Source organism: Pezoporus flaviventris, unplaced genomic scaffold, assembly GCF_033815535.1.
Source record: "Pezoporus flaviventris isolate CSIRO_AGI_PZ_B2104156 unplaced genomic scaffold, CSIRO_AGI_Pfla_v1 ptg000097l, whole genome shotgun sequence".
Lineage (NCBI taxonomy): Eukaryota > Metazoa > Chordata > Aves > Psittaciformes > Psittacidae > Pezoporus > Pezoporus flaviventris.
This window is the reverse complement of record NW_026892645.1, coordinates 1,885,308-1,900,062: the sequence shown is the minus strand read 5'-3', so window position 1 is coordinate 1,900,062 and position 14,755 is coordinate 1,885,308. Positions and strand designations below refer to the sequence as shown.

Genomic DNA, 14,755 nt, shown 5'->3' with positions numbered 1-14,755 from the left:
TTCTGGGTTTCTTTTCCTCCCTTGGCTCCTCTCTGGGTTTTAGGAAGAAGCAGCCTCTGAGCTTCCCCTTTGCTGTGCTCAGGAGCCCGGAGCCTCGCTCTGCAGGGGCGGTGGGAGGATCTCACCTCCTTCACATGGAGCGGGGACCAGGCAGGGGTGATGCCAGCCGAGCAGCTCTGGCACGATGCTGATACCTCCATCTGATGAGTAAGGCTTGGCCTTGCACCTCGTGTAATTTGGGTTTTGACAGAGCTGGCGTAGCTGGGGCTCTGCCAGCACTGCCGTTCATCGCTGCTCCTGACGTGAGATGTCTATTTTAACCAGGGACCAGGCAGCTTCTGCCCCGCTGCAGGCAGAGAGGAAGCAAATGCGCTCAGTTTATAGATTGTCTCAAGTCTTCTGCTGGTTCAGCTGAGTTCGTCTTGTAACTATTACCATTAGGACATAAGCATCTGGCCAAGCCATGCTGTATTATATCTGAATGCTTTAATCGATCCCCCAGAGCTAGTTAATTTGAAAGTGGCCTTCTTACTGCACACAGTGTGCTATTCTGTATGTGAGCAAAAAAGCTTAAACAGAAAGGTTTCCTGCAGATGGGTACTCAATGCAGTTTTTCAAAGCTAAAACACTCAGACTTTTCCTTTCTGACCAGCTAGGGAGGTGATTGCATGACTGGGAGTGGGGAGAGCTGTGGAGGCCCAAAGAAACTCATTTGCCCAGTGTCCAAGTGTCAAGATGTGAAGCACGTAATTACATCTGAGCTGGTAAGCCCGTATGGGAGTATTGTTTGGGAAAAAATCTAATTTAATAAAATGGGTAGTAATTGGTTATTAGAAGAGACTTGAATTGAAATAATTGGCATGGCCACTAGTGCACTAATTTAATTTGGTGTTTGTAATGCACAGTCACAGTGTTTGTTCAAGGACAGAGAAATGGGGATTAGGTGGTGCTCATGTTTCTCAGCATGAAGTTACAGCTGGTCTCTGGAAAGACATTTATTAGAGCAAGCTATTTAGTCCCTGTTCCTGAACTCGGATTTTGAAGATGGATTTGCTTCATTATAGTTTGATGCAATTACACCCACGCTGCTGAGAGTGAAGGCCTCCTCTGACACTTCAGTTCTCACTTCAGACGACTTGAGTGGTCTTTCCAGTCATGTGGAGCAGCTCCACCTCTCTGGCACAGGGACATACCCTTGCTGGGGAGCTCACACACATATGTGCATGAGTGTGCTCACCCACGTGCTGGCACTCAAGCAAGAAAGGGGACGTTCATCTTTCCTGTGCACCCGTTCATCCCTGCTCGTCTCAAGTTCCTCAAGACCTGTGCTCATGGCAACGGTTCCGGCTCGGTAAATCAGCACCGTGAGGCTTTCCCACATGGAGTAAAGCTTTGTAGTCTCCTTCCAGAGTGGAGGTCTCTCCAGTTGGCATCTCAGAGCTGTTGACAGGGGTTGCCACGAGCTGGATGGCTCTGCTGCAGGAGCTGCTAATCTGTTGGGTCACTGAAAGTGTTACATGGTGACAGGCTGGTGACACGACGAGCCGTTAAATCTCATCAGCCTTTTCCAGAGCTGACATTCAACGATTGTTCCTTTTCATCTTCATCCGAAATGCTTTTAAAGCTCAATATTGTCATCTTGTTTGGCTTCTTCCCACACTTAGAACTGCCCAGCGCTGATGGAGAGGTTTATGGCCAGCAGCTATTGTGCTCAAATTGTGAGGAAACCCAATTTCTAGTCAGCTCTTGTTACTGTCTCTGATGGGAGATATTTCTTTCTTGCTAAGAACTTGTAAGTGCTTTTTAGTGCCAGATGCAGTGCTCTGTGGCTAGGAAATATTCGTCCTTCCAGGGTTCAGCAGCATAAATATTTCTGCTTACAGACATGCGCACATGTATGAAGGACGGATGCTTTCCCAATGGTGTGGGTTAAACCCCCCAAAACAAACAACTATGAAAAAGAGCAAGGCCATTGAGCCTCAAACCCTGCTCTCTGATGCCTGGGAGCATGCCCTGTACATCCTTGTGCAGGATTCCTGGCTCCAGAGCTGTGCAGCATGACCAAGTTAAGCCCAAAAGGTTAGTTAAGTAAATCCAAAGCCATTGTTGGCTGAAGGAAGCCCTGTGCTGGTACATAGAGGAGGGAGAGTGTCTTCTGCTGTGTCCGTGCCGTGCAGGTTCTCCAAGAACAGCTGGTGATGCTGTTTGGAAGCGCATCCAGCTTTGGAAGTAAGCTTTGTTCAGCCTGTCGGCATGCTGAAGCAGAGGGCACTATGCCAGGCATGGCTGTGCCCTGCTGAATGAAGCTGGCATTCGCCCCCCAGCAATGGCTTTGCCAAGAATGCTCCCAAGGGAGTACATGGCAAGTTTGGAGAGCCTGGATTGGGCTTTTAGTGGGAGGGAGAAGGCAGAGGAGGAATGTTCATCTCTGTGGCAGGGAATTAGGAAAGACGGAGGTGAAATGCAGGTCTAGATGAGTCCCCTGCCCTTCACCCACACTGCGGGTGCCTTTCTATGTGTTGGCGTGATCCCCCATTCCCTTCTGAAGTGGATCCTCCTTTTGAAGGAGGGTGATTTCCAAGAGGGCGCAGTGGATGCTGCTGAACCGGTGTGTACTGGTGAGCACAGAGGGCACTGGGATTTGCTTTGGGGCCTGGTGGCTGCTTTTCTTGAGCAATTTCTAAGATCTGAAACAATTATTCCACCTTTTAAGGCCCTTTTTCTCCTCTAAGCTGCCCTGTTTCTTAATAGCAGATCTTAGGGAGAGAAAGGAGTGCAGCTGAACCTGCTAGTGCAGATATTAATACAGTCATGTTATAATTTAATCTTGATCCCATTAAACACACTTAATGATCAGAGAGTCCTTCACTTAGTTTAATGGACACTTTTCCAGATGACAGGGCTGCGAGATCAGACACTTGTTATAAATGTCTGTTTATTAAACAATCTTTCTTCCTAAAAGCTTCTGCCCGGCCAGAATGAATATAAATGGAGGGGATGGTGCTTGCAGCTCAGTCTTTAAGGAAATACAGAGTAAAACACTGGAGCCTATTCCTTTTTGGTTTTGTGTCTTTATATAAGAGATGAGAACGGGCCAAGACAGGTTGTTTAGGGTGTGCTTTTTACTGTAGATGTATGAGGCGGTCGAGCCCTGATGTCCATGAAATAGCATCTGCTCTCAGACCGGCTCCTGGAGCGGCTGTGTCCTTCCCAACAGATGATTTGGTCAGGGGAGCTGAACCAGAAGCTGATGAGCAGATAAGACCAACGGTGTGTAATAAGCTGACTTAAAATGCTTCTCTGTGGCTTTAGTTCAACTTTCTGCTCCTGACCGGCTGTGCTCTTTCATGTGTATGGCAATGTAGGAATCCTTCTGGGGGGAATTTTAGGGGTATTTAGGTAGAAGCGGCCCCTGCAGCCTCTTTCATCAGGAGGACAGTGTTTAATGCAGTCATCTGCACACCTTACTCCTGTATTTCAGCATACACAAAGTGGGTAGGTACCCGACATTGTAAAAGACCCTTGCCATTGCGTAACTGCTGTGTTTAAGGCTCTTAGGCATGCTCTGCCTGTTCATGGTGGTGCTTTGGATGATCCAAGCACCGCACCTTCCTGTTCCTTTTAATGCCTTGGTGCTTTTGGCTGAATGTGTGAACAGGGAGACCCTGATCGTCACGTCCATGACAGCGTCTGGGCACAGCGCGAGCCTTGATGTGGGCACTGCACATCACCTGGGCCCCAGGGACTCGTGTTTCCTGGCAGAGCTTCCAGCTGCAGCGCGCTGTTGATGGGTAAGCAAGTTTTTCTCATTGAAGTTAAAATAAGAAACGTACTTGAAGATCAATGGTCTGGTACAACCCCTTGTTCTCGTCCTTCCCACACACCATGATGAGGCTGTCACAGACTCCATGGAGTTCATGCCTGATTTCTGCAGTGCATTGTGAATTTCCTTTTATACGGACTTGCCATTTTCTCTGTCTTATATAATGTATTACAAAATGAAGACAGACAGAAATGGAGAACGGATGGCAAATGGTACCTCGCATGATCCCGCGACCCTGGGGAGGGAAGAAAATGTTGTTGCTGTGAGACATAACCAGCAGAACTGATGGAGAGCCCCAAAGCCCAAAGTTTCTGGTTTGAAATTTCATCTTTTCTAAAAGCAATCAAAAGAAATATATATATTAACAAAGTTTTAAGAAGGTTTTTAGCTCATAGAATCATAGAATAGTTTGGGTTGGAAGGGACCTTACAGCTCATCCAGTCCCAACACTGCCATGTGCAGGGACACCTTCCACTAGGGCAGCTTGCTCCAAGCCCCATCCAGCCTGGCTAAATGCTGAAAGTCTCCACATTTTAAGCAGAAACGGAGCCATTGAATAAGTAAGCAGTCCTTTGCAGTGTGACTGATCATTTCATTAGGATGTTAGTACTTCAGTGACAGAGCTGCTGCAGAAATGTCACACAGAAAAGGCTCCAAGTCCTTTAAAACTGCACAGTAGGAATCACTTTGGCATTTTGAAAGTCTCTGTGATATTGCTTCCTGGAGAGCTCTGCCAGGGAACCCGGGGAGGTGTTCTGCAGCAGCGAGGGAGCTGCCTGTACCTCCCGGCTCATTAAACGCCGTAGTTTGTCTCCAGCCGGATTGTCACCCCCTCCTGAAGGCACTTTGCTGCTGGGATGGAAACAGCGTGTGCTGGAAGGGCTCAGGAGAGGCTGCGTGGGGAGGCACAAGGCTCCCTTCCAGCTTTTCCTGCCTGTCAATCCCTTGGGAAAAGCTGAGGCGCATCGCGGCCCAGCAGGGTGTTCCCCAGAGCAGAGTGCTGTTGGATGATGTGCACAGGAGCGCGCTGCTCATGTCTGTCCTGGCCTCAGCCACCCGGTGAGGATGCTCAGAGCATCCCTCTGCTTCCTCTGGGTCTTGGCTCAGCCACCTGCAGAAGGAGGGCAGCAAGGGAAAGGGCTTGGCCTCGGAGGGGAGCTGTGGGAGTCAGGCCCTCGGGAAGGGTGGAAGGAAGAACTGCCATGGTAGACATGCCACCACAGGACATGGAATTACTGCCTCCTACTGCCCAACAGCCTGAGCACAGGACGGCTCCTGTGCTGCTGCTCCTGTGAGCAATACCCAGGGATGCTCACAAGGTGTTTTCTGATTCCCATGGAAAGAATACTGCAAAAGCGCTTAAAGTAATAAGCGTTCTACAGTGCAAAGATGACTGCAGCTGGGAGGCAACAAACAGCAGCTGCTGGCAGTGGAGGGCAATCGCATTGCTTTGCCAACCCGTGCTCAGGACCCCCCTGCTCCCCCTGGCTGGGTTTGGGTCCTGCCCTGGCACCTCCTGTGAGCTTCGCTGCCTTCCTCCCTGCTCTCCTCCCTGTGCACAGCCAAGGCTGACTCATGCTCTGGGAAGCGCTGCCCGTCCCTGCCGGCCCCGGCTGCCAGCTCTGCCTGGCTGAGGGCTCGGGCGCTGCTCTCGTTAAGTCTTGGGAAGCAGATAGTGACCCCATTATGCACCCACCTGGAAAAGCGGCGGGGCCGTGCCTGGGTACTGTGCTCTGCCCGAGACTTTTCATGCTTCCCTTGCAGATATATAGTTAGATTTTACCCAAGGGCTTTTAATTTCCTCACTGGCTTGAGCAGCCGTGACAGGTATACAAATACCTTCCCTTTGCCCTCCAGCTATTTTAACCTGTCGTCAGCTTTGTTAAGATATGGGAAGAGATTACGAGCCGCTGCAAAGCTTCAGGGGCTCATTGCTGTGCTTGTAAGCATGTGAAATGCACCACAGGAATAGGAAATGTGTCGGAGGTACCGTGGTTTCATAGGGATATCTGCTCAGCGTCTGCTCGGGTCTGCTCTACTTCTTCTTCTCCCCGCTAAGCAGTCCCAAGTTAACACGCTGGGTTTGCAGCTTTCGTGTTCGTCGCCGATGAGCCACACTTAGAGAGGTAAAAATGGGTTTGCAAAGGCTGCGATGACAGTTCTGGGATTCGGCGTGCGAGGCTTTTGCATTGCCTTTATATAATGGCTCTTGCCAACGCTCCAGGGAATTGGGGAGTTCCTTGGCTAGCCAAGAGGAGAACTGACTGCGAATCCCCTGCATCCATCCAGGGCATACCCACGGGGAGACTGGCTGAGTCCCAGGCAGTCAGAGCAGTGGGTGCCGGGGTTGGTGTGGGTGCTGCTCGTTGCACCGGGCAGGAGGGAAGCTGCAAAGCATGGATGTCTATTGCTGGGTGATTTCTGAATTCCTGAGTTCTAAATGCTGAATCCTCTGCTCTAAATGCTATGAAATCGTTAAAATTTGAAATGTTAATACAGAGAACTCGGGGAGGAGGCAGAAACCAAAGGTTCTTCTGGTACCAGACACACCATTTCCCTCTGGGCTTGCAGCCTGCCTGCAAGCTCCGTATGTATTTTCTTACTTTACATAATTTTTCCATCTCTCTCCATCAGCCCAGCTCTTCAAAGGCTTCCTTCTGTTTCCAGCTCTCTTGCTGCTGCTAAATATGCCCTCCTCTCTGCTGCTCTTCCCTGAAGCACCAGTGCTCCAGTTTATCAGAGGAGTCTCCCAAACTGCTGAGGAGATGCTGGGCGAGGGGGCAGGGAGCTGCTGCCAGGTGCTGTTCAGTGGCACTGCCAAGAGTAAATAGGGGAAGCAAAGGGATAAAACGCAGCCAGTTAATCCCTGCCTGTGCCATGCAAGTCATTTTAGTGCCTTCGAGTGCCTGGTGTCTGCTGCGGCACCGGTGGCTGCGTGATGATGTCAGGGAATATCGGTGTTCCCCTGCTCCGGGCTCTCTCCTGTGGGTTTCTTCCATTTGCCATGGTGCTGAGCACCCTCCAGAAGCGCCGTGGGGCTGGAGCAGCTCCCCAAGCCCACCCTGGTGGGAGATGCAGCAGGGAGGTCTTCGGAGGTGACTCCCTAAAGGTGGATGTGGCTGCAGTGGGGGCATTGCCTGCAGCAAACGTGCTCCAGTGGAGACTCCCAGATAGAGAGAAGGGCTTTGGTAGGGTTGGGGTTTTGGCAGTAACCTCTGAGCCCAGTTCCCACTCCAGCCAGCTGCTGTGACGACAGAAATCCCTGCCGTGTGTGAACTTTGCCTGAAGTGCTTTTAATGACAGTTTAATAACAACACTTAGCGCTTGGTACAGAGCTTCGCACCCCTGGAACTGAAACGCTTTACTGCAAAGGGTAATGACCATTATTCCCTGTGCTCACCGGGGGGGGGGGGAATAGCTGGATTTTATTTGTGCGAATAATTATAACGAGTGGAATTAATCAACTTTTCGTATGAATAGTGTTGCTTTTTAAAGACAAACGTCAGGAGAGAGTCCTCGATACAAAGGCGAACTCACAGTGGTGTAGATCCGTCTGATGGCTTCTCGGGGAACTCGTCAGGGCCTGTGGTGCAAAGGCATTAACCCTGCCAAGGCAGCGTGCAGAGGGAAGAGAAAGCACTGAAAGTAAATGCAAGACAGCGCAGTATTGACTTACTGGTGCCCTAGATTGTGGTGAGCAGGCACTGCAGGGAGCTGCTGCTTCCCAGAGCTCAATGTGTGTTGCTGCCTTTGCATTTGCCTCTCCAGCTGCTCAAAACCCCGTTGCTTAGGAAGGTTATCCCTGTTCCTAAATGTCCTCTGGGTCTTGGTGTGTTCCATGTAGAAATGGAGAAATTCCAGTAAAATAATTATCATTTCCACTGCAATAATTGTAGTTCCTTAGCTGGGGGACTGAAAGAGGCCGTATCTTCTTAAGAGCTCTGGCAAAATCACTGCGAGTTGGGCTTTTTCCCCCCCTCCTTCTCTGTCCTGCTCTACATCCCCTGTTGCTTCTTGGCCCTCTTCAGACTGCAGGCTTCCAGGGGAAAAAGGGCTATGTTCTGGTGCTGAGCCCAGGGAAACAGAGGCTTGATGGTAATGCACATGGTGAAGAATAATGCCTCTCTGCGCTGTGACTGCAGGTGGGAGAATCACTGAGATGCTTCCTTGTGTTGCTGCCCTGCTGCTTACAGCCCCTCGTGGGTTCTGTTTGTGGAGCTGCCAAGACATGGGTTCACCTGGAAGAAAACTGAAGCCCTGGGAAATCCTCCCGTTGTCTTTGGCAGCTGTTGCTGAGGGCCCCTGCTCGCAGGCGCTGCAGGGGAGGGGACGGCAGGAGCCAGGATCCATCAGATCCAGAGCACTACAAGAGCTTAGATGCTGGCCACATTTGCAAGCACTTGGCATTGCAAAGTGCTGCTGTGGACTTGCCTGGCCCTCATGTGGTGTGGAGCAGTGTGCAGGCAGCACCGCGCCGGCTGCTCGGAGGGCTCCACGTCTCTCTTATGGGGAGCAGCCTCTGGGAAGCCCCAGGTCACTTGGATGCCCGTCTCCGTGGACAGCAGGTAGGAGTCACCATCCATCCATCCCTCCCTCCGTTTCCCACAGCCTCCTCAGGAAGGGTCTGATCATCCGTGTCTTTTAAACCCTGCTTTTCATGGCACAACTCAGCTCTGAGAAAGAGCTGTTGGGTCTCCGCAGCAGCTGAGTGCTGAGGTCCTGCTGCCGTGCTGGTGGCCATGGGCCAGAGAAGACCTTCCCCTCCAGGCTAATGGAAGGAAAACGGAGATCAGGTTTTTAAATTGACTCTGGATCAATACAAACAGTATTTTCTAGGCACTTCTATTAATAAGTACACACATCCTTGCTGCCCAGAGAGGATTCCCAAGCATCTCCTGTATATTCTAATAACCTCTGCAATCCGAAATAATCAATGTATTGCTATGGGATTTTTGACTGTAGAAGGAGCTGAACCTCTTTGGATTCAACCCTTTCATTAACTGCAACTCCACCTGCTGATCAGTAGTCAAAAACATGGGCAGAAGGACCTGTCTTGTTAGGAAAAGAGTAATTTGGGCTGCTCTTGTGCACAGGGAGCGGGCGAGGGGTCTGTGCTCCCACATCCCTATGTGGAGGAGCAGCACTGGCACCCCACAGGGATGGAAGGGCCAAGTCCTACATGGAAACGGAGGGTGGATCATCAACGTTATTTTCTTTTTGCATTTTTTTTTTCTTCTTGCAAATCTGTTATTTTAACTGAAACAAATGTCAGAGGGAAAAAATATTCTATTGAGGAAGCAGGAGCTCTGCCTTCTGCGATGTTAGTGTCGCATTGGAAAAGAGAACAATTATTAAACAGAAATTGAATGAAATGATTACATTTCCCCCAAAACACTGCTGTTCCCAGCCAGCTCTGTTGAAGAGGGTGCTTGTAATGGTGCTTGAACAGCTCTGCTTTACGCAGCTTGGTGCTAGCCTGGTTGCAGAAGCCGTGCGGAGGAGCGTGGAGTTGTTTTTGCAGGGCTGTGCGTGAGCCTTGGCAACCTCAAAAGCCTTGGCAGCTTCTGAAAAGCTCCTTAGCAGAATGCATGGTGACAATGTAGGGCATTCCCCAGCCAGCAAAGGGCAAACTTAGTGAAAAACGCTTCAGCAAATGGCTGGGCCGAAGAGGTTTGTCGCATTTGTTATGGTATTAGCAGTGCTCGAGGGTTCATTAAGCCATTAATGTCGTGCTATTACAGCTGTTGGGGTCTTGACATATAGGAAGTGACTGTGGTGGTAATAAAATTGCGTGGGACCTCGCTCGTCCTTGTGGTTGTTAAATGAAGGGAGGTCAGGATTGCCCTGTAAAGGCAGTGCAAGCACAAACCAGCCTGATGAGGAGCAGTGGAGGGTGCTGATCCCTGGAGCTTGGTGTCAGTCTGGATGGAAAGGCCATTTTCCCAGAGCTGCTCAATGGGTCCATAGAACCTGGGGGTTCATTAGAGAGGGAATAATGAGCCTTAATGACTTTGGAGCTCTGAGTCCCTTAAATTATCACTGTATTTGTATGACTGCAGCCCCTCCTGTAGAGCAACAGCTCTGCTGTGGCTGGTGAATTGTCTTGTGAGATGCTGATGTGGTTGAGTGCAGATGTTTGCTAGCAAAACGTGCTCTCCTATTTGAGTTACCTTTTGTGGTGATGGAATTATCTTTATCTATGTAGTTGATGCCTTTCAGGGTGACTTTTGAAGATTTTGACATCTATTTAACTGTCTGTTCTTGCAGAAGGCTTTGCACGCTAACACTTTCGGGTTGTATCTCAACAGAACAGATTGGTTTGCCAGAATAATGTGGAAAATCCCAACCCCTTCTTGTTTCATCAACTAGTTATACTGGTCTAGGTCGTGCTTTATTAATAGTAAGTTGAATAGGTGCTTAAAAGGAGTGTTGGTCTGAAAGGTACCTGGATAAAAGCAGACTATTGAACAATGCAGTTGCAGTGGGTTCAATTAAGACTAATGAAAAATCCGCCTGTTCCTAACTCTTATTTTCAGGGAAATGATTACCACTGCAATTGCAGCTCAGCAATTCCCAGTCTCCTCCAGCCCCCGGCACAGCAGTGGTCTCTGCATAATGCAGACGCTGAAACGAGACATCAGCACTTTGTAATGGGCTCTCCAACTAAAATTAAGCAGTGATTTCCCAGCTTCCGGTTGGCATTCAGTGAGCTGGGTGAATGCTTCTGGACCAGAGAAGTCCTTCTTTGGTCTTTGGTGTGACACTGATTGTGTTTGGGTCTTTTTCACTCTGGATTCCCTTGGAGAACACGCTGTACGAACAAGGTGTTTGCTGTGGAGCTGACCCTCCTGTACCATGGGGTGGCATGGGAAGTGTGTCCCTGCAGAGCAGGCTCACTGAGCTCTGCTTCAGGTTACCTTTGCAGCCACGGCTCTTTCTAGGAACATTCTGTTTCCCAGCAATGAACGTTCTGGATGTACTGAGTGATGCATCGTGCCTGGTGTGTTGTTGGAATTTAGGGTAAGCATAGGGCAGCCACAAACGGGCATCACCAGCACATGGGGACCTGCATTAGTCATAGATCTCTTCTTATGGAACAGCCCTTTGCTTTCTGAGTTACAGGAAGGCATCTTCATCCATTCAGTGTGATCTTTACCTTTTGTCATCAGTGCCCTGGCTTCCCACCTCCCAGACAAGAGGACCAGGGGGCTCCTCCCGCACTGCTGATGGCTCAGTGACCCAGGCAGCTCCAAGCTGCCTTTGCTCCAAGCTCCTGCTTTACTCCTTCTCCTTCACCTGCTTTGAGCGGCACAGCAGCTCTTGGTCACTGCCTGGGAGGTGGCTTGGGAGGAGAGATGCTGCTGGGGCTGTGGGTCTTTGGGTGACCCTGCATTGGATTGCTCCCCTCTCCTGGTTTTCCTGTCTTGGTTTGTGTTTAAATGCTGAACAGAAGGTTCCCACAGGTGGGAACCGTGTTTCTCAAGGGGTTCTTTGATATGGCTTTTGTCACCTTCTATGCAGCGAAAGTGTGACAGAGGAGTATTCATTTTGTGTTAAGATTCCCCGGGTATTTCCCTAAAAGTGCTGCTGCTTGATGGCCTTAATGCTGAGAGTATCATTTTTGTATCTGATCTTTTCCTAGCTAATGTCAATCCTGAAATAGGAATTCTTCTGGAACGAGGAATACAATGCAGGGTAGAATTTGCATATAGATCCCTAAAAGAGAGACCTGATTGCCCCAGTCTCAGTGGCTCCTGTTTTGCAGGAGGATTTGTCAGACCCTGAGCTGGGCAAAGTCCCAGCCAGAGGGTTAATAACAGCAGTAATCACATTTGGGGCTTGAGAACAACACCCTGAAGTGAACAGATGTAGAGCAATAGGTTGAAGATGAAGCTGAAACAAGCCATGAAGCAGAAAGGAATGACTCTCTTAGTAAATGAAGGCATTGAGCTAATGAATCATTTTAAGGCAAAAGGAGAAATTAAATGTATGCTGAAAGCTGGCACATTAGTAAATAGGCTGTGGGTTTTTATCCATTTTATATTTCAAAATGCTGAAATAAAGTATATCTTACGGTGAAATCCCATTAAGAAATAATGCTCCGAGTAGGGAAAGAAGGATTTTGTTAACAGGAAACAGGGACTTGGTTTCTCTTCCAGGAGCAGCCAGGGATTGATTGCCTTCGTGCCAAGGGGCAAGTCATGGTTAGGTACTGATCTTAGTACCCTTACTGTCATGGGGTGGTATTGGCATGTCATGGGGTGGTATTGGCATGTCATGGGGTGGTATTGGCATGTCATGGGATGCTGTGCACGCTCGTGATCCCCTTGAAGATGCTCGTTGTTGAAGGCTGCCATCGAGCATAAGCAGGAGCAGGTATAGACTAGTGGCATCCCCAAAAGAGGGCAGGATGCACGACCACCCCTTTGCAGTCCCACCTGCACGCTGGGACCCTCACAGGTCTATCCCTTGTGCAGGACTCCCCTGGCCACTGTGGATCCTCTTTTCTGCCTGACATCTTAAGGACTCAGTGCCAAGCGCACTCAAGGAGCGGCAGGCTTTGTTCTCACCTGAAGAAGGGAACACCAGGTTGTTCTGGGACATGGTGCGTGCCCCTCTCTGGGCACTGTTTAGCCTGGCCAGGGGAGCAGTGATTGAGCCCCTGGGGCCGCTCAGAGGGAAGCAGCAGCAAGTTGTTCTTTGCTCAGTTCGCAGCGGGCGCGTTTAGGAGGGGACCTTGCTCTGCTGCTTTGTGTCTGCGAGCCAAGCGTGCTGAGTCTGTTCCCTGGCATGCAGTCCACGCACCGCTCTTCACACAGAGGAATAAGATAAAATAGCTTCCTCCCCCTCACGTTGCTACTTAAAACCAGGGATGGGGAAAAAATAATCCCTCAGCCCCTGCCCTGCTCGTGGTGATAAGAGCAATGCAATCCTCTTCTTAAAGGAGGCAGCCAAGGCAATTACGTTATTTAATGAACAGCCATTTCAGGGCTCTCTGCATTGTGGATGCCTTCTCGGTCCTTTTGCACCAAATCCGCTGCAGCAGCAAGGCCAGAGAGTTTGCCTCGACTCCCCTCACCACCAAAATAAATGCACAGGGCAGGATTGTTCCACTGAGCAGCCGTGACTGGGGAGAGAGAAGAAAGGAGATGGTACGTGCCGACAGCTCTGAACTGGTTGCGGTGAGGATTGCTATGTATGAGAGAGTTCAGGGGGGAAAGAGGAGGAAGTCACAGAGGCAGCCAGAGCTCGCAGGATGGCAAGAGCCAAGCTGAAGAATTCCCCCTCTGAGAGCAATTCCCATGTAAAAACTGTCCCACCAGCGACGACAGAAGATGTCCATGGGGTGAGCCCCTTGTTGCCGGCTCGAAGGATGGGATCCATGGGGAGTGATGTCGGACAAAGGTATTGCAGGACTGCAGTGGTGCGTGGGGCTTTGTGGGGGGGGGGAGGCAGCACCTTTTATCTTTTAAATGAGAGGGAAAGGATTAGTGCCACCATGGGCTGGAGGGGTGGTGGATCAGATCCTCCTGGTAGCAGTGTTAAAGAGCCACAGCAGCTCCAAAGTTGCATTATGAAATAGGTGGCTGGAGCAGGAGAAAGCCAGTTCCTTTAAATTGTTTATAAGTGCTTCTTGGCTTTTTATATGCCCAAAGCATGTCTGAATGGCAGCCCTGAGACTGTGGGGCTGCCACACCACACTGTTAACTTGCATTGCACCTTATCTGTGCAGGATGACTGAAGCCTTATTTACACTGCTAACGCCACAGCATGCACTGTACAGAAGCACCATGTTTGCATGGCAGAGGAGATGCCTGGTCCCCAATCTGAGGGATTATTTATTTGTAACTGCACAAAAAATAGACGCTGCCACACAGAATGGTGCAGCCTCTTCCTGCAGGCACACAGCTGATGTGTACGGGAAGCAACGAGCTGGTTCTCAGGAGGATGAAAATACTGTACATTGCACTTGGATTGCAGTGCTTCAGAAGATGACAAATCCCCTAGTTGTGATGAGGATGTATATATGTCAGTAATTCAGTTCTTGTTCTCTTCATTCCATTTTCTGTTTTCTCTCTCCCCCCATCTATTCTGCCTTTCCACCCTCCTGTGCTGTCTTCCTTCTTGGCAAAAACTGCCTCCCCTGTGATTGTGTACTGTATATCTTCTAGGATGTAATTTGGAGCTGTTTCTAGCTCTGGTTTCCAGTGCAAATGAGCACTGTAGGAAGGCTTCTGTTCACGGTGAATTCTACTCATTTGGCGTCAGATTGGAAGGAATTAGCGCCCCAGCTTCACTCTCTTGGCGTCATCTCACCGGTGGGATGGGGGGAAGATGGCAACTAGGATTAGTGGTGTGGTCCCCACTGGGGAAGCCAAGGAGGGAGCTGTGTGTCACAGGAGCGTGGCAGGAGCATTGGTGTGGTGACCACCCCTGTGCCAGGTACATGCTTTAGCCTCCCGGTCTGGGAGGCAGAGTCCTGGTGTACTTGCAGAACAGGAGTGCACGATGTCTTGCTCTGGTGTGCGGGGTGTCAGCTCTCCAGATGGCACTGATGCCGGTTCTCTGGTGAGCAGATGCTTGGATCCTGTGTGTCATTGTCTTCTGACTTCGTGAGGCAAAGGCTTAACACGTGTGGAAAGCTGCAAATGGGCATCGTGTGGGTGCGTTGGAGCTAAATCCCTGAAGCTTGTGTGGTCTTAGCACGTTTTGACAAGGGATCTGAGTCTTCTCCCGGTGTTGATGAGGCTGCTTGTGCGCTGGGTTTGTGTCTTGCTTGCATTGCTTCAAAAAGACATCAAAGATGGACTTGTCCTGGGGGTACCTCTATCTCTGAAGGCATGTCCTAAATACTACTGTTGGCACAGCCTTTGCTTCCCCTCTGTGCCCTTTCAGGTGCTGTTGATGTTCCCCTCATAACAGTGCCAGTGT

At 50.0% G+C, this 14,755-nt stretch overlaps 1 protein-coding gene across 17 annotated transcripts in view; it reads left to right on the top strand.

Moving 5' to 3' along the window:
• KCNT1 (potassium sodium-activated channel subfamily T member 1) overlaps nt 1–14,755 on the top strand; it is a 75,977-nt gene that overhangs the window by 21,979 nt on the left and 39,243 nt on the right. For 2 of the 17 annotated variants that reach the window (XM_061477075.1, XM_061477072.1), the window contains exon 1: nt 12,609–13,228. The exons of 11 other annotated variants lie outside the window; for them this stretch is intronic. In XM_061477075.1, coding sequence (XP_061333059.1) covers nt 13,080–13,228 — 149 coding nt within the window. In that variant the 5' untranslated portion in view covers nt 12,609–13,079. Of the gene's footprint in view, nt 1–8,350; nt 8,389–12,608; nt 13,229–14,755 lie in introns of those variants that run through there. 4 more of the 17 variants (XM_061477073.1, XM_061477081.1, XM_061477083.1 and 1 more) reach the window with 4 other exon arrangements.